We start from the raw sequence: 18,165 nt of genomic DNA, 5'->3' as shown, positions 1-18,165 counted from the left end.
AATCTCGTAACATGATCGTTTCTATGATTGATTAACGTAAAAAAACATATTTTGTCAGTAACACAGGAGAAAAATTATTCATCGAAAGAGAGTTCTTTTTTTCCCAATTTATTTTTAGCCAGTTTTTATTAAGCCTTACATCATGTGTTCAAATTAAAATGGTGGATTTTGTGTAATAAATTTCCAGAAGAAAATTCTGATCAGAGTTATACGTGAGAAATTTGTCCATGAAGCTTTATTATAGAGTACCCTCCCCTCCCTGGTCACTCATAAGCCACGGACAGTCTGGGACTGAAAATAACGACTGGTGTTGGTTTCCTATAAGGGCTGGAGATTTTGCTTTACGTTTACTCGAAAAAAGCTTGCCTTATCATGCTTGGGAGAGGATTTTCATCATTAAGAGCCGTAAATTCCCTAAAGAAACCGGTATGCGATGCTTTGAATGCTTTCCAAGAACTCTTTCTTGCATATGATCTGAAAAAAGTGTGACCTGCAAGCTGCTCTCCTACACTGACAGTAGAGTAGACATTATTCTTGCTAGGATTGGTTTTGATTCCAACAGTTAATGCCTTGTTCTAAAATTGTGCCTATTCAAAGGCGTTCTACCTTTTCGTCCATTTATGAAAATTTACAGAAGTGTTTCAAGAGTTTGAATAATCAAGGGTTGATTGTGAGCGTAGAAACTGGCTCGTTCGTTCCCTTATGGTTCTACGACAGATCACATGAGGGAAGTCAGGCGAACCTAATAAAAAATGAAGTTATTTTTACTTTGTTGATTTATGGATTTCAGTTTGTAGGGTGGCTTACTGGCTCAAGAGGATTAGCAAGTCAAGTGAATGAAGCCGAATTTGAGCTATCAGTAAGTATCTTCCGCCAATTCGGTTCACTGTTGTACTGGTAAGGAAATATTACAGTATACTTAAAGTTTCTCTAGACAGGTAATCAATTGACAGATCGATCAAATAATCGCACATATTTCAAGCATGTTTTACAAACACAAACATACATTTACCTATAAAAGGTTGTGAAGTTAAACTAACATACATGTACCTACGTACATACAGAATATTTATTAATACTAGTAGTCGAGCTAACATACACAACTTCCCTATTAAGCTGAATTCTACAAGTATTTTGATTGGTCATTACTCATGATCTATCAGAGGAAAGATGTATAGACGGCATCACCTTAACAACCTTTTTGCTCTTTCATTATGTAAAAGCATTAGACTCCATGTTACTCTGTTTTGAACAGACATGGAATCTATTTGGTAAATGTATCTGATTGTGTTTGATTTCTACAATTACCTAACCCTTTCACTCCTGAGGTCTGATCGTTAATTCTCCTCTCTAGCTGTTATGTATTTCCTTGTAAGTTAGTACAATAGTGTTAGATCAAGACAGTAACTCCTTCCTGATAAGTTGGAGTATTCGCAGTACCTGTTTGTCAGATAATATTTGCATGGATATCATAGGGAGGGGTTACATTTGAATCACCTCTGGGAGTTGGGGGGTTAAAAGGTTAAATTAGGGCATCATTGGTGCTTCTGTGAATAAGTTGTTAACCTGTGTGAAAATACTTCATTTAATACATATACATTAACTTATATTAGGTCAGTAAAATTGTTAAGATAACCAACCAACCATAAAAATAGAAACAAAAAATAAGTAAATAAAATAAGTAAATGAATAACATGCAGATATATCAATATATAAAATAATGATTTAAAAGTTAAATAAAGAAAACTATATAAACTATAAACATCTCTTGTTCAATAAAAGCTGGTAACCCATCTTTACCTAATATCTCCCAAATTCTTTCTTTTCAGGACTCTCCACTCCATCTTTTAGATAGTGGTCCTCCCAAAAAAGCTGTACTGACCAGAGAAGATGGTTTACACTATTACAAAGAGATGCAGATCATTCGAAGAATGGAGACAGCTGCTAGTACTTTGTATAAGTCAAAAATCATCAGAGGTTTCTGTCATTTGTACTCAGGGCAGGTGAGTTCATCAAAGATCTCTAATCAAAGGGTATCATTACCTCAGACTGCAACAACCATTGGAGTGATAGCTAGTAGGATAGGATTTTTAAAAACTAACCAGTATCATTTGGGTTCAGACAAAAAAATTTCTCATTGTAATATCATTTATGAACTCTTTAAACCCTAAAATTAGGCTTCAAGCAGTCCCTCCTTTTCAGAAAAGTGTGCTGTGTGAGGAAAACAAAATGCAGTGCAAAAAAACTTAATGTTAGCTGGTAGCAGGGAGCCCTTGGAGTGATGTCAATTGCTGCAGGAGCTCCTTAGACTCATGCAATGGACTTTGTTAAAAAGGAGGGACTGCTTGAAGTTTATCTCAATATCAGTAAGCATATTCTCCATACTTTTGTTACATTTCCCAAGGTGCTACCAAGGAGAATTTGCTTATTAATCAAGAGTTTCTGTAGTAGTTGATCATTTTTATTATTCTTAAGCCCTTAATGTTTGATTTCATGGGTGATATTGAAAGAGAAATTATATGCTGGTCCCTCTTAGTGGTTAAAGGGTTAATTCCCTAGTGAGGAGTTTAGATTGGCTACCTTATTAGTCCTTAAATTCACAGGTACTTAATTTGCAATTTTGGTGCAACAGTATTTTGCAGAGGTTTTATTTCCGCAATTTCAATAAGCAAATATGAAAAAAGGCAATTAAATTTTGCAAATCAAGTGCTCTCAACCTCATTTAATTTTCAAAATGTCTGAGTTTATAAATTTTCCAGAGAAACTGAAACAAGCAAAACATTAACCCTTTAACTCCCAAGATCTGATTGTCAATTCTCCCCTCTGGCTGCCACATATTTCCTTGTAAATAAGTTAAAAGAATTTGGTGTTAGATCAAGATAACAACTTCTACTTGATAAGTTTGAGTATTCTCATGACCTGTTTGCCAGATAATGTTTAGATATTACAGGGAGAAGTTACATGTTAATCACTCTTGGGAGTTAAAGGGTTAAAATTAACTTTATTTCACAACATAAGGTACAAAATGAAACTTACCAATAAAACCAGTCAATAATTTAATTGTTTGTCAAGACATGTTCTGTATGTGTTGTTGGTTTTAAATGTTAATAATTTTTTCTCCAGTTTTAATTTCTATATGGGTATTAAATTGTGTGTGTCTAAATTCAGCAAGAATTTCTATTTGGAGGTCTTAAATTTGGCAATTTTTTCACAATCAGGAAAAATACGAAATTAAGTACCAAAAAAGTACCTTAGAATGACCAACCTCCATGCATTCAGGAGCTTACAAATAATTTTATTCAGTTGCCATTAGCCCTTTCAACTGATATAAAATTCTGTGGATAAGTTTTTTCAATATTTTTCTTGTGATGCCTTATTGCTCATTCCTCTTAGGAAGCATGCTGCATTGGAATGGATGCTGCTATGGACAAGAATGACAGTCTGATCACTGCTTATCGTTGTCACGGTTGGACTTACTTGAAAGGAATATCAGTGAAAGAAATACTCTGTGAATTAGCTGGTAATATATACAATTGGTCATCACTTTTTTGTGTAATGCCTGAAAAAATTTTCTGCTAATGTCAAGATGAAAAGACGGCCGTATGCCAAGCTGTTGAGTTAGCACCTAGAGGATCAACAATTGCGATTGGTTGCTATCTAGTTCAGAGTTGTTCCTCTTGATTTACAACAACTCTTTGGGCAATGAATATCTTAAAGCATACATATTTGCATTATATCTAATGCAGTTCTTCATAAGATACCTGCATTGCAGGTCCATCCTAGAAGAAGTGAAGGATGAGTTTACAATAACTATGAAATTATTTTTGATTATGAATCCTTGAATTCAGGTATGGTTTCTATTTATTTAACACAATTTTATCTCTTAAGGTCGTAAGACAGGTTGTTCTAAGGGGAAAGGAGGCTCTATGCACATGTATGGTTATGAGTATTATGGTGGAAATGGAATTGTTGGTGCACAGGTTTGTACATGCATGATGTTAAACTTTACACCTTAACATTGGTATGCATATTCTCCATTCTGTTCTCTATACATTTCCTAAGGTGCTGTCAAGAAGAATTTGTCCAACATTCAAGAGGTTCTTTAGTTGCTTATCTCATCCTATTACTTTTGTGACCTTAATGAGTAATTTAGGGATGATATTGTAAGGAGAAACTAGTCACCCATAGGGGTTCTTGGGTTAGACAAGTTTTAGTCACATCACTGTATAGTATCATTTGAACATAAAAACACTTCTGCTAAATTGTATGTATTTGGATTTTTTAATAAGTTTCACACCCATCCAGAGGTTGAGCAAAGTGATGCAGCATTATTTATAGATAAGCTTCAAAATGTCAAGCAAATTGTTAAGCTTGTGCAGGAATAGTATTGCTTAATAGGTTTACCATTTAGCACAATTTCAACTTATTAATAAAAAGTAATCTGGGATTGCTTTGGTTTTGCTTTTCTTCCCTCAGTTAATAGTTCAGAAAACTCAACCCACTTTCTCAACCATTTAGATTCAAACTGAAACCAATGACAGGTCTTGACAATGTGGTCACTCAAGTTTCCCACACTCATGGGTTCCTTGTGGTATTTTCCTGTGCTCTGATTGTTTATTGGGTTTGGTTTTGTGTCACTCAATAAAACTGCATGTAATATGGTTTTGTTACTTTAGGTTCCACTGGGTGCAGGAATTGCCTTAGCTCACCAGTACAGAGGAAATGGGCAAATATGTGTTACACTATATGGTGATGGTGCTGCAAATCAAGGCCAGGTGAGAACATAACACTAGTTCTTACTAGACTCTTGAAGGATCAGTGCACATGTCCAATTGGTGCAAATGTCCATCCTAAGAACTATGATGAATTTACAAGATTAGATAATATAATTATAGAATGCAGTGTACTTTGCTGACCCCTAGCAGGAATGATGGCAGTTGAAGGCTTTTTTTTCATAACTTTCAGCCAGCCAGACTGTAGCATTAAATAAATTCCAAAACGTAATTGGAGAGTTTGGTTGTCCTTGAAATTGATAACTTTTTTCAAGGCTTGAATCTGCTTGCCAAAAGCTCTTTATTTTCATATTGTAATTATGGTACATGTTATTTTCCTCACTTATTTTTATTGTCCGTTTCTATGGTATGATAAACTGATTTTAAAATGTCTCTATTAGGGTATATTTTCTCTTGGCAAATAAAAACTTTTGCATATTAAGTGCAGTATGAGCAGCTCGAGCCAGTGGATTTCTATAACAAAAGAAAAGAAATGTGTTCCTTCTTGATTCCAAGAGAGGTTTAAGAACTACTAGGCACTATTATGGATAAGTACCTGATTCATTTGCTTACCTCAAAGGTGTTTGAAACCTATAACATGGCTAAACTCTGGAATCTGCCATGCATCTTTGTGTGTGAGAATAATGGATATGGCATGGGTACATCAGTTGAAAGAGCAGCTGCTACCACTGAATACCACACAAGGGGAGACTTCATTCCTGGAATTAAAGTATGTTACACTAAACTGAAATTTAACAGCAGTAAAATTTTGTGTGGTGGATTTGTAGACAATGATAATGTTTTCTTTGTTGAAGGACCTACCTTTTGCAGCAATAGCAATGATTTATTTTTTTCACCTTACAGGTTGATGGTATGGATGTTCTAACAGTGAGAGAGGTCACAAAATTTGCTGCAGATTATGCACGATCAGGAAAGGTAGTGCATTATGAAAGTAGTGCTTTGATCACCAGAGAGCTAACAGTGTAACTTGGTACAGCCAGGAAATCTGCCTGCTCTGAACAATGGGTTGTTTTTTCCTTTGCTTGGGTAGTCCTGTCTGCTTTGTGACAGGCACTTAGTTGACATGACAGCTACATATGTTTTAATTGTGAAACATGCATGGAAGTGAGGAGCAAAAGATATGAAGGGAATTGTGAAGTAGCAATTACAGTAGCCCTTTGGCATAATGGTGATTTCCTGAATGAGAAATTTATTATGTTAGCGACACATGTGCAAAGAGATGCTCACAGTTAGTGAGTATAACGTTGTCAAAATTCAAGTAAACGTTCTTTTTCCTCTAGGGTCCAATTGTTTTGGAGCTAACTACATATCGTTATTATGGGCACAGCATGAGTGATCCTGGCACAAGGTAAATGTGATGATTGTGAACTGTAGTAATGATAAAAGTAGACAGCCTTGGTCCTGAATTGTGTAACGCTGATTATTGGAGCATAAACCTCTCTTCAGAGCAAAGTATTTGCAGTGGCTTTTTGGTTACCATAACTGGCCTCCTTATCGAGATGGTCTTGTTTAAGATCTGGGTGGGTTTTTGGTGTTTTGGTGTAATGTAGTCAGGCAAGACTCTTAGATCTCACAGGGTGTTATGTGTATAGTGCTAGACAATCCCAACTACACAACTCTGAACCTGAGCGTTGAATCAATCCTCTCGCTAGATTTAATCTTGATGAGCAGTTATTAACCCTTTCACTTCCAAGATCTTATTCATAATCTATTTTTTCGTCTGCCATACAATTCGTGTGATATCAGTTCAGAAAATTGTGTATTGGATCATTTAGTAATTCCGGCCCTTATTAATTTAATTGTTTTCTCTATTCTCGTCACTTTTCTGCTTAATAATAATAATAATGACAATCTTTAATGAGGAAACTTTTTCACTAAAAAGTGGTTTACAAAAAGGACCTCGAAAATTAAAAATTAAAAATTTACAATGAATAAAAATGCTAAAAGATGCTACTAAAAACTAATGTATCTTATGTGTAATACAAAACTTAAATCAATTAATTAAAAATCTGACGCTTCAAAATATTTACATTATCAGAGGCTCGTATAGTTTTGTCCAGCGAGTTAAAATCACTTACAGCATGATAGCCAGTTCTTTGTTTGCCCCAGTTTCTTTTAACGGATGGAATTTTGAGGTTTGCTTTATTTCTTGTGTTGTAACTATGCTGTTCTTGCTGAGTGACTAATGTTAGTTCGTGATGCGTGAGACCATTAAGACATTTATATACATGTACGCATCGGCGCTGGAAGCGCCTTTTTTCTAGTGTTAACCACTTCAGTGTAGTTAACGCATCAGACGCAGAGGAATACAGTGGTCGATCTAATATTATTTTAGCCGCCTTATTTTGAAGCACTTGCAAACTAGACATTAAAGTTACATTATGTTTGTCTCCCCAAACTAAATCAGCATACTCGAATAAGGGCATAACAAGGCTTTTATAAAAAAGGATGCGCGCCTTAAACGGTAACAAATGCTTAATGCGTCTAATGCCCCATTCACACCAAAGCTTAAACATGTTTAAAAGTTGTTTTGTTAAACACAGTTTAATTTTTTTTTTCTTCATAGAAACTATTTAACCGAATATTTTTGACTTGAATGTAGCACATTGGAAATACAAGTTAGCTAGTACTTGAATCCAATGGAAAATCAAGTTTTTCAGTTCTCTGTTTATAATTTTCATTCAATGAAAACCAGTTTAACAAAACATGTTTTGCTGGTGTGAATGGGGTATAAGTAGGCCAAGCCTTTGATTAACTTTCCCTGCCATGTATTCGACATGATTTGTCCACGAAAAATCAGACGATATTAAGATTCCAAGATATTTAAAACAAGTAACATTGTTTATACAATGATCAAAGATTGAAACAGTTAGAGCTATTTTCCTCTGTAACTTCTTGTTACTGCCTATAAGCATGCATTTGGTTTTGTCCAGATTCAGTGTTAACTTATGTTCATTCAGCCATTTCGCCACAGCCAGGAGGTCTTGGTTGAGCTTTTCAGTCAGCTCCTGAGAGGAAGACCCATAGCAGTAGATCACCGTGTCATCTGCATAAAGTGATGCTTGACAGGCATCTAGAACGCTTGGCAAATCGTTAATGTAGATGACAAATAGCAGAGGACCCAGAATACTTCCCTGAGGGACCCCATGGGTAACTGGCAATTCATCAGACAACTCATTCCCACAACATGTACGCTGTTTCCTGTCAGTAATGTAAGAGCGGAACCACTGAAGCGAGTTCTCACATAAACCAATTTTGGAGAGCTTGCGTAACAAAATCCGATGGTCCACAGTGTCGAAAGCCTTGGTTAAATCCAAAAACACGGCCCCACACAGTTTACCTTGTTCCATGTTCAATTAGACTTCATCAGCAAATGATGTCAAAGCAGATTCAGTAGAGAGCCCCTTCCTGAATCCAAACTGTTTCCTTGTGAGAAGGTTGTTAATAACCAAGTGCTGGTACAGCTGGGAATGCACGGCTTTCTCGAGAATTTTACTGAGTGTCGGTAAAATAGAGATAGGTCGATAGTTCGATGCATTTGACCGGTCGCCTGATTTAAACAAGGCTGTAATTTTTGAGCATTTCCACAATTTAGGAAATTTACCAGTAAGAATCGATCGATTCAACAGCTTAGTGATGGAGGGAGTGATTGTATTAGCAGAGCTCTTGAGTAGTCTAGCACTAATTTTGTCCAAACCAATTGCTTTATTTGTCTTCAAAGCGGTAAGCTGCTGAAGCACAAACGATTCCTCTAGTTCAGTTAACTGGAACTGAGACAACGGTTGTTCTAAAACCAAGTTGCAATTCGACCAGGTAGTCGTTATTTTGTCAGCTAGGCGCTTGCCTATGGATGCAAAGGAGCTATTCAAAGCAACAGCAATGGATTTGGAAGTGGTGTGCTGAATGCCATCGGAAATGATGCACTGAACCTTTTCTGAGGATGAATTACGATTGCATGCTTCGTTTACAGCTTTCCACATTTTGCCGTGATCTCCTCTGGCTTCCTCGATCATTTCGCAGTAATATTTCGACTTAGCAGATTTTACTAAGCGGTTTACTTTGTTCCTCAGTTTCCTGTAAGTGTTCCAGTGCTTTTCTGAGTTCGATTTACGTGCTTTACGATGATACCAGTCTCGATAATGAACATCGCATTTTCATCACATCGCAAGCATTATTTGCTTGATGTTGTATTGTTCTTGTAAGGAGAAATTCTGTTTTGGTCACTCATGAGAGTTAAAGGGTTAAAGTAGAAGCTCTAAGGGTGATGGAGTGTGTGATTCTCACCAGTGAGGTACTCAGAGTAACGAATAACCTACTTGCTTATTTATTTCTACTTTCTGGCAGCTACCGGTCACGTGATGAAGTACAGGCCGTACGTAAGACGCGTGATCCAATCCTAAGTTTGAGAGAAAAACTTCTGGACTCAGGGCTGGCAGACACCGATGAAATTAAGGTACTTGTTGAACAATAACGCGTATTTTGTCCAGGTTAAAACAGTAAGTATGGCAAACCCAATTGGAAACATAGTCTCATCAGGAAAGCTCCTTACGGATTGTTAGCAGGCACATTGACAACCAAACGGATCAAAGTCAGTATCTGGCACCTACCCCCCTCCTCCCCCAACCCAGCAACAGTCAACTGATCGCAAGTTAGGGTTAATGTTGGGTTAGGGGAGAGGTAAGTGCGCAGTTGCCTAGATACTGACATTGATCCGCGCGAAACAAACACAAACCTAACGAGGAAATGAGCGCTGCGTAAAGGATCTAAAGTTAAAGTTGACAGCACCTTTTTAAAGAGGCTGCCACAAAGATATGTAAAGTCGCCTTAAGTTAAAGATGACTGATCTTCAAGTTGTTTGCTGATTCCGTGGCAGGGTATCGAGCAGGAGGCCAAACAATTGATCGAAGAAGCTGTTAAAGCAGCCGAGAGCGATCCTGACCCTCCTCTGGATGATCTCTATTTGGACGTGTACGCGGATGATAACATGGAAGGTCATGTGATTCGTGGATGCGACAACTGGTCAAGGCACGCCACGAATTAAAGACGAGCAATGTAACGTTGTTGAAATATCTTTAAAGACTACGTATATCCGAAATTTTGATATCTAACATCGTTTGTAAAGTACTTGATTTTATTCTTCAACTGTGTGGGTGTGCCTGAGGTTTGAAAGCCTCGAAAGTGTCATATCTAAAAAATGTGAGAAATCTTAACGAGTTCGGCATCTGTTGAACCAAGGTACAAAATAAGCGGTGTTATCGCATTCTCATAAACTTGTAATATCGACCTGGAAGTTATATTTTGTCTTTGCCATTCTTTGGCACTCTTTAAAACAAAACACTGAACAAAAATTTTCACTGGAAAGCTTGTTGCAGGCTTGTTAATCTTTATTAAAGGGTAGGACTTGAAAGACATTATTTGAAACGAAAACTTACATGATTTTGTGGTTTAAATATCTGAAAATGCATGTAGGTAACCAAATTTTGTGCCAAACGGTGTAAAGAGTGATTCTGATGTGCAAGAGAAAACTGCGATCTATGTCCTTTAAAGGAGTCAACTAAAAGGAGAAGGTTTATTTTAGCTTACTTTCAACGACCAGTTGGCTGTCAAAATCATGAATAAGAAGGTTTTTTTGACGGGATTTGAATCAGGATGAAATTAAATAAAGGAATCGTGTGTTTTATTTATTTCTAGTGATCTGTGACTCGAAGCTAGGTTTTATCTTGATTAACCCGTTGTGACAAACACACCAAACTTCTGTTTTCATTTAGCTTATTTCTATATCTCACCCCGAGAACTCCTAGCCTGTTGCAAGCGTTCATTTAGTTAAACGAGGCGAGATGTAGAAACGGCGTGATAATAACGGTAGAGCAAGAAAAATGACAGAGGCTTCAGTCGGTTCGACTCAAACCTCCCTCTATTTTTCAATCCTCCGCCACTATCATGCTTTTAACTATCGCACTTTGTTTTTTCTTAACTTATCGCCCAGAAGAATCTATATAACTCCCTTTCCTTTCGCATACCTCTCCCCCTGAAAATGATACCCTTCTAGGTAGAGAATCCCAGTGGTAAGGAGGGGGGAACCTCTCCCCCTAAAATTGATACCCTTTTAGGAAGAGAATCCCAGCAGTATGGAGGAGAGGAGGGTAAGTGGTGAGATTGGTCACATGGGTAAGACTGAAAGGAAGCTTAGCACCATTGACAAGAACTAGCAGTAGCCATGCAAAGAGTCCTCTATGCATTGATCTTTCAAATTACACTTTGATTAAGGGTAGCTCATGAATAAATATTATTTCAAACTGTATGTTTTGGCACCGAAATAAAGTGCAACAAACTATGGTATGACATCGATCTCAAAATACGTTCATTTTTACTTTTGTAAAAGAAGACCCCAAAGAAGCTATGTACACGGAGTTGATTTCTCAAGTTGGAAAACGTGCTCTGAAAATGATATTTACAATTAAACAGCATTAGCGAAAGTGAGCCATTCCAAACTGACTGGCAACAGTTTCCATCATATTTTGTAAACAAAACAAGAAAGATGATAAGTTTTAAGGTCGGCAAAGAAATAGAAGAAGAGATTTTTCTTTGTTCCACACTCGTGACAAGACGAAAAACATCTTTCTCTATTTCTTTGCCGAGCTTAAAACTTGCCATCTCTCTTATTCTATGTACAAAACATGACGCTATCGACATTGCTGATCCTAGTAGTCATGAGACTTGCTCACCAGAGTCTCTGTGGCTCAATGGTAAAGCATCGGAGCTTGGAATCCGAAGGTCTGACGTTCGACTCCTCATGGAAACTCCGCAGAATTTTTTCTTTGTCCCACGCTCGTGACAAGGCGAAAAAACATCTTTCTCACTTCCCATCATAGTTTCCTTTTCGGTCATTGGGAAATATGCAACGATTCCCTCCTAAACAACAGAACCTCACCATCAACGATATTGGGCCATCCATTTTAAACTGAATGTCAAGAGCAAGCCGAGGTTACTTTGGCATTGCTTTGCTGTGACTGGTGTAGAAAACTTGCGCCACTTTGTTAACCAATCAGCGGCAAAACAAAAAACCACTCCTGAATAGATCACTCGCGCTTTCCCGCGAATTAACTTATCGTTTTCACTGGCTCCCTACTAAGATCTTTCTCCATCGGCCGTTGCAACTACTTTTGTTCAGTCAAGACAGCAATTTGTTTCATTTTGAGCGCTAACAGCTCAAAAATAAATTAGTTGATGATCAAATTTGTTCTTAAGAGATAGTCCCAAGTTACCGTGTACTTAATCCTTTAAATCCCAGAAGTGATTAACATGTAACTTCTCCCTATAATATCCATACATTATCCAGCAAAAGGGGAAAGAGAGTACTCGAACTTATCAGTTAGAAGTTGTCATCTTGATTTAACACCAAATTCTTGTGACTTATTCACAAGGAAATATCTGACAGCTAGAGGGGAGAATTGACAATCAGATCTGGGAGTTATAGGGTTGAAAGGAGCTGATTATTAAAGAGAATAATCGATTAAAGGTTTGGCAGAATAATGTTAAGGTGGCTCTCCACCACCTGGGAAAATGTGCTTGTCCATTCGTTTTTTAAACTGTCGCTTTGAAACCAGCGGGTTCGGTAACCAACCGCTGTTCGGAAAATGAGCCCGCGCTTAGGGGGAGGGAGGCCTAGGCTTAAACGGAAATCGGGCCTTCTTGCCTTCTTGCAAACTTCCTTTCTGTCCTTTACTTTAAGGAAATCGTCTACTTGTCGAAATCAAACTGAGGTCAAAACAGATAAACGCAGATCGCTACCATCTGATAAAAATGTTTACTTTACAACGATTTATTTCAAAAAACACAGTCATAAGTTGGCCAATTTTGGCCATTTTATCAATGCAAATGGACTTACTACCAGATAATCATACTGCATATCGTTTTTACGTAAACCGGAGGAGATCAACAACACAATTGTTTTTCTCCTGCGGATTGAAGAAAAGCAGTATATGCCGCAAAATTTAGTCTAACGATGGAGCTTACCACCACTACTAAGGGTTCTCGTTCGTTGTAGTAATTTGAACAGCTGCACGATCGGTAAAATTGTTAAAGGAAAAGTGTTTCAGTCCTGAATGTTCGCTAAAAGTCAAGGCAAAACTCACGCGATTAGGCCAGCTAAAAATAGAGCTGTCAGCTGAGTGTACCTCACAATGCATGATACCCACTCCACGAAAATAGGACAGATGGTTCGTGGTCGATAAATATCTGCGATTTAATCTTGGCTAATTTATATATCAGTATTTTGAGCCCCGAAGAGTATTAAGGACGCCTGTGGCGATTTCGTTCCATCGTATCTCCTCCCCCACAATTTTCAGATTGCCATCAGTGATCGGATCAAAAACTATCAATGCTTATCATGGATTTCCGAGCATGTGTGAGTGGCTCATTCGTGTGCAATAACGCTAGATATTTTCTGGTTGAGGAGCACTCTAAGGCCCAAAAACAATCATTGTACCAATTAGATATTTCGTGACAAATATTCCTCAGTTTCGTTCCTTTTGGTTTGTAAAATAAGCGATCAGAAGAGCTTGTCAAGTTATCCTGGTTTCCTAAACTATTGATGCATGTGTGGACAAAATGATTTCCTTTCGTGTCAGGCCTGCAAACACACATGTAATTTAGAGAATACTATTAGTCATGCGTGTAAGCATTCCGATCGGACTGAGAAATTATAGTGTTTATTCGAGATAATAAACTGTATCGAAACTTCATGAAAAAAAGGTCGGAAAGATCGATCGAGATACCTAGCGTATCCACAGGGATTAGCAAAGATAATCTGCAAACGATAAAATTGAGTTTCCATCCTAAAATCACATTAAAGTAAACTAAAAAAGATAAGAAACTGATCGAAAGATTTTCCAATTAATTTTTCTCTTTTTTTTGCAAGTTTATCTTTCTTATTTACTTCTTTGTGCATTTGTAAGATTTTCCTTCAATCAAAGGACAACGCGGGCCTTACAATATGGAAAAAAAGGAGAATGAAAGAAATACAAGAAAAAAATACTGGAAGCCCTTTTACACGTGTTTTGTTTCGAAGGGATGTATTTGCTTTCGAATTATTTCATATTACGTACCGTAAATGTTCCCTAAATTTTGCTTTGAAATGGTTGTAAATATTGATATGTTTCGGAACGTTGGCACAATGACAAAGTGAGTCGGTCAGCGATTAGTTTTAAAAGGTTTAAAGGTTAAAAATTCTTATTGGCATTAAATAAAATAAAAAAAATTCTGTTCTTAATAAAAAAAATTAAAATTGCAAATTCTACTCTGCCCGAAAGAAAGACCGAAGCCAAACCCAACAGAATACAAAACCGTACCTTAAAAAGAGCATACGTAAAAAAAAAAATTGTGAAAACAAAAAAATGTTTATCTTGAATGTTTGCTCCATTTTTCATTTCATTTATTTTGCTTGGAAACTGTATGACTAAAAAGTAAACTAGGTTTTTCAATCTAGCCAAAGCATAATCAATTGTCGGTAAATAATTTAAAGTAGAGTAACACTTATTGCATGTAATAGCAGTCTGAAACTGCAGTTTATATTACGGCTGCGTGGGCTGGAAGCCTTCTTTAGCATGACAGTTCTGAAAGCATATGGCCACCATTGAATTAGGCAAACTGACGAGTTCAAGCGCTTAAAACTAGTTATTGCCAAGAAAAACGTTTCTAATTTTTTCTTAGCATCCAATGGTAAATATACCACATGTGATTTGTTCTGTGGTGTTAAAGCTCGCGGAAGGACGTGCAATTAACATATAAAGAGCGGCCTTGAAATGTTTGCCTTTGATCAGTCGTCATCACAATCAACAATTTTTTTAAGTTTCTCCATTATCATTGTAGAATTCCAAGGCTTGCTATGCACGGGTCTGAATGGTATTGCCTTATAACTGCCTGCTTGTCTGTTTGCAGTAGTGTGGTCGGCACAGTTAAATGTGTTAAGGACCTTTTAGTCCCAAAAACTCCCAAGGCCGCTTCCTTATATCTCTCTTCGTACGTTTTGGCCTGCTGTCCCTCGCGTTCGTAGGTGATCAAGATCTCTGGAGTCAAAAACGACATGTTTTTCCTCTTCATATTTCCCGCATTTGCTGTGCTGTTCAATTCCCCCGTCATCTCGCTCTCCCTCAATGCATTCGGGATCTGCCCTTCACTCTTAGATGAGCAAAGCATCAGTTCTTCATTCTCAATTTTACACGCGAACGTAAATTGCCGTTGAGGTGTATATTCGGCCAATATTTGCTGGCGAGCAACTCAACTCGCTCCGTTCAACAGAATATAACATGTATCTAAAGACCGCTTGTCGAGGAGACTTTTCCCTAAAGAGACTCGCTACTACTGATGACTGGAATTGTGGAAGTTCTATTTATAATGATAAACATGAATAATACAAATTAGAATTCATAACAGAAGTTGTCTGCGGACTTACGAAAATTCACGAGCATTTGACGACCTCACCCGAAGTCGTGACGTAAGTGGTCCGAGTGACGTCGACGTAGACGCACAAACACCGACAGAAACCTTGAGTCGATTGGTGAACGTTCCGATGGCGTGTTGTTTGATCAGTACCGTCACATCCTTACATTTTAATAGTTATATCTAAAAATTTTAATAAGATGTCATAACGAGCTTATGGTCGTTGTTTTGTCGGAGTTCGTCATAACATTCGGCGTAATCCGAAAGCTTTCGAGGAGCCATTTCACTGATAACGTGAATGGTAAACACGAAAGCAAATACAGCTTGAGTGAAGGGTTTCCATCATCAGCAAATCCATGTCGGGAGGCATGTTTGTGGATTTTCGTCATGTTTTAGTCCGTCGATCGACACGACATTCAAGCAATCACGTCAAAATTTTGGTTCGAAAGCAAATATAATCGTCTTTGTCGCGTCAAGCAATTTGCTCGGCAATTAAATGGCTCTAATCAAATGGATAGGAAAGAAAACACAGATACGATGCGAAACTGAATTCATCAAGAACCAAAGCACTACCTTTTAATGGTCAGTTTTCATGCCCACAACTCTCTCTTTTCCGTGAAATAATCTTTTCAATATTTTATCTGCGACTTGTTTTTTTTCCACACGTAAATTTCACTCCCAATTTTTTTCTCTTCTTTTTGGGTGAAGGAAGACAGATTCCGATTCCAAATTTTGTGTCTTGGCGAAAGTGTAGTTAAATATATCTCAAGGGAGGAAAAAATAAAATACAAAATATGCAAAGACCAAGACATCACAGAATACCTACGCGCGGTGCAATACGACATTTGACATAACAGTTAAAAACAAAAACATTTCACAGTAGGTGTTATCATGTGAAATGGGTTGTATTTGTCGCGGTCCTCAAATGAACTTAGAAACCGCAAATTTTATTATTGACGGTATACAGGTTAATCGAAATATCTGCTCTATTTTTGGCTTCGAAAACATCCTAATTCCACGCAAAATAATTAACACGTCCCTATATGTTCGGGAACTATCGTGCTCTTTTTCTCAAACGAACATCTGCGCGCCTTACTCCCTGTTATCAATTTCTAATTTTCACAGGATAAATTAAATTCTGAACCTTCATTTATATCAGATGAAAAAAAAAACTTAAACGAAAGATCAAAACGCAAACTGTGATCATTTAAAATTGGAACCCAATGGAAATGATGAAGCACATGTACACACTGATACTAGTAGTAGTTAAATATGACATTTTCATTTGCAGGATATGCAAATGTTAGAAACATGTCATTGTTTCACCGAATCCTTTACATTTCGTGTTCGCTTTTTTACATAATTAAATTAATTCTTTCTAGATCGTTCAAAGAACTGTACACCCAGTATAACAATAAGATAACATGTTAGTGACGACATCATCATCTTAGGAATTTGTCACGTCATTACCTACCTTGGCTTTCGCATTCGCGTCAGATATGAAGTGAAACCACACGCTGCTTCGGAAATGACACGAACTGTTGTTTTGTCGCCAAAAAAAACAGAAATCAAATATCTAACAAAGATTCATTTTGCAAGGCATAAGTCCATCAGAAGTTAAGGTGAATTTAAGAATGGTTTTCATCCCATTTTATCGGTTTAGTAAAGATTTCATCAAATTTTCTGCTAATATCTGAGGTAAATTCAAGGGAATTTATTAGAGGTAAAATGATGTTTGGCTCACAAAATAATATCAGGTTTTTCATATTTGGCAATCTTAAGATCTATTTTAAGCATTCACTTCGATTACTATCAGGAAAGTAAACTATCTATTTTTGGGGGAGCCTAATTCCAGAAAAACACGTATCTCTGAGATCACATACTTTTTCTAGTAGGAGCGAAACGACAACAAAACACACATGTAATATCCCGGCCAACGGTTTGACCGGACTCGATTCAGATTCACAGTTTCTTAGAACGAATAGTGCACTCCGGTATCGGCCAAGGATAAAAGTTAATATTGGTTTTGTGAAATTTTTAACAATGAAACAGCAATATATGGAAGTTCACTGGCAAACCTAATCAGAAAAAGAACCTCAGTTCAATTAAATGCGATGACCTCTGCGCTTTGCAAGCCTTTGACATCACAAATTGGCAGAATTGATCTGTCTTGTGAGAATCAGTTGAAAAAAAAAGATTCCTCTAAACAGCGCACAAATGTCTTACCGCACGTAGTCTTTTTCGCAAGCTAATCGGCAGAAATAAAATTTTGCATTGCTTTACATTTCTCGGATTTCTGGAATTATCGTAGCCTGTGTAAACGCAGAAATCTTGCGTTTATGAAAAAACAAAAATAAAACGCCAACACAATTAAGAATATTAATTAGCTTAAGTGATAAAGTGTGTCCACAAAACAAAGGATAGTACCGATAGAAAAGTAATTAGATGATTACAATACAATATCCACAATAATAACAGAGAAAAATATGGAATAAACTAATGAGATCAGAGACATGATGAGCAAAAGGGTTTATTTGAATATTGAGTAAGTGCTTTCCCAACCAGTGAATATTTCTTCAACATTCTCAGCTTAAAATTAATACCACTCAGTACAGAGATTTTGCGAGTTTTATTTGATGGATTTTCGAGTTCCACAGAGCAAGTTTTTTTTCGATTCGACAGAAATGTTCAAAATTCCCGCGAGGAACTATTTTTTTGCGACGCTATGTTGAAGCTTCTCTGCAGCAATAACGAAACAAACGCTATGTATTCAAGATGACCTAGAATTCTGCTAGCAACTAACTTTTTTGTGATTTTCTGTTCAAGGCGTAGGAGAGTAACAAGGAAAGAAACACTGGTCAATTTTCGTAGTTTTTCAAGAAAATGAAGAAATTTACTCGATCGATGATTCTCATTTGGGATTACGAGTAAT

At 37.1% G+C, this 18,165-nt stretch overlaps 1 protein-coding gene across 1 annotated transcript; it reads left to right on the top strand.

The window, feature by feature from the left end:
* Window positions 1-261: 261 nt before the first annotated feature.
* LOC113664324 (pyruvate dehydrogenase E1 component subunit alpha, mitochondrial) lies at window positions 262-10,473 on the top strand. The gene is made up of 11 exons (XM_027179920.2): window positions 262-426; window positions 791-859; window positions 1,830-2,003; window positions 3,394-3,520; window positions 3,889-3,980; window positions 4,677-4,775; window positions 5,353-5,502; window positions 5,637-5,708; window positions 6,074-6,141; window positions 9,138-9,246; window positions 9,667-10,473. The coding sequence occupies exons 1-11, from the start codon at window positions 373-375 to the stop codon at window positions 9,832-9,834; spliced, it is 1,182 nt and encodes a 393-aa protein (XP_027035721.2). The 5' UTR covers window positions 262-372; the 3' UTR covers window positions 9,835-10,473.
* Window positions 10,474-18,165: the final 7,692 nt, after the last annotated feature.

The sequence above is a fragment of the Pocillopora damicornis genome, chromosome 8, assembly GCF_964200805.1.
Source record: "Pocillopora damicornis chromosome 8, jaPocDami1.2, whole genome shotgun sequence".
Lineage (NCBI taxonomy): Eukaryota > Metazoa > Cnidaria > Anthozoa > Scleractinia > Pocilloporidae > Pocillopora > Pocillopora damicornis.
The sequence above is the reverse complement of the archived record's forward strand: the minus strand, read 5'-3'. Positions and strand labels throughout refer to the sequence as shown.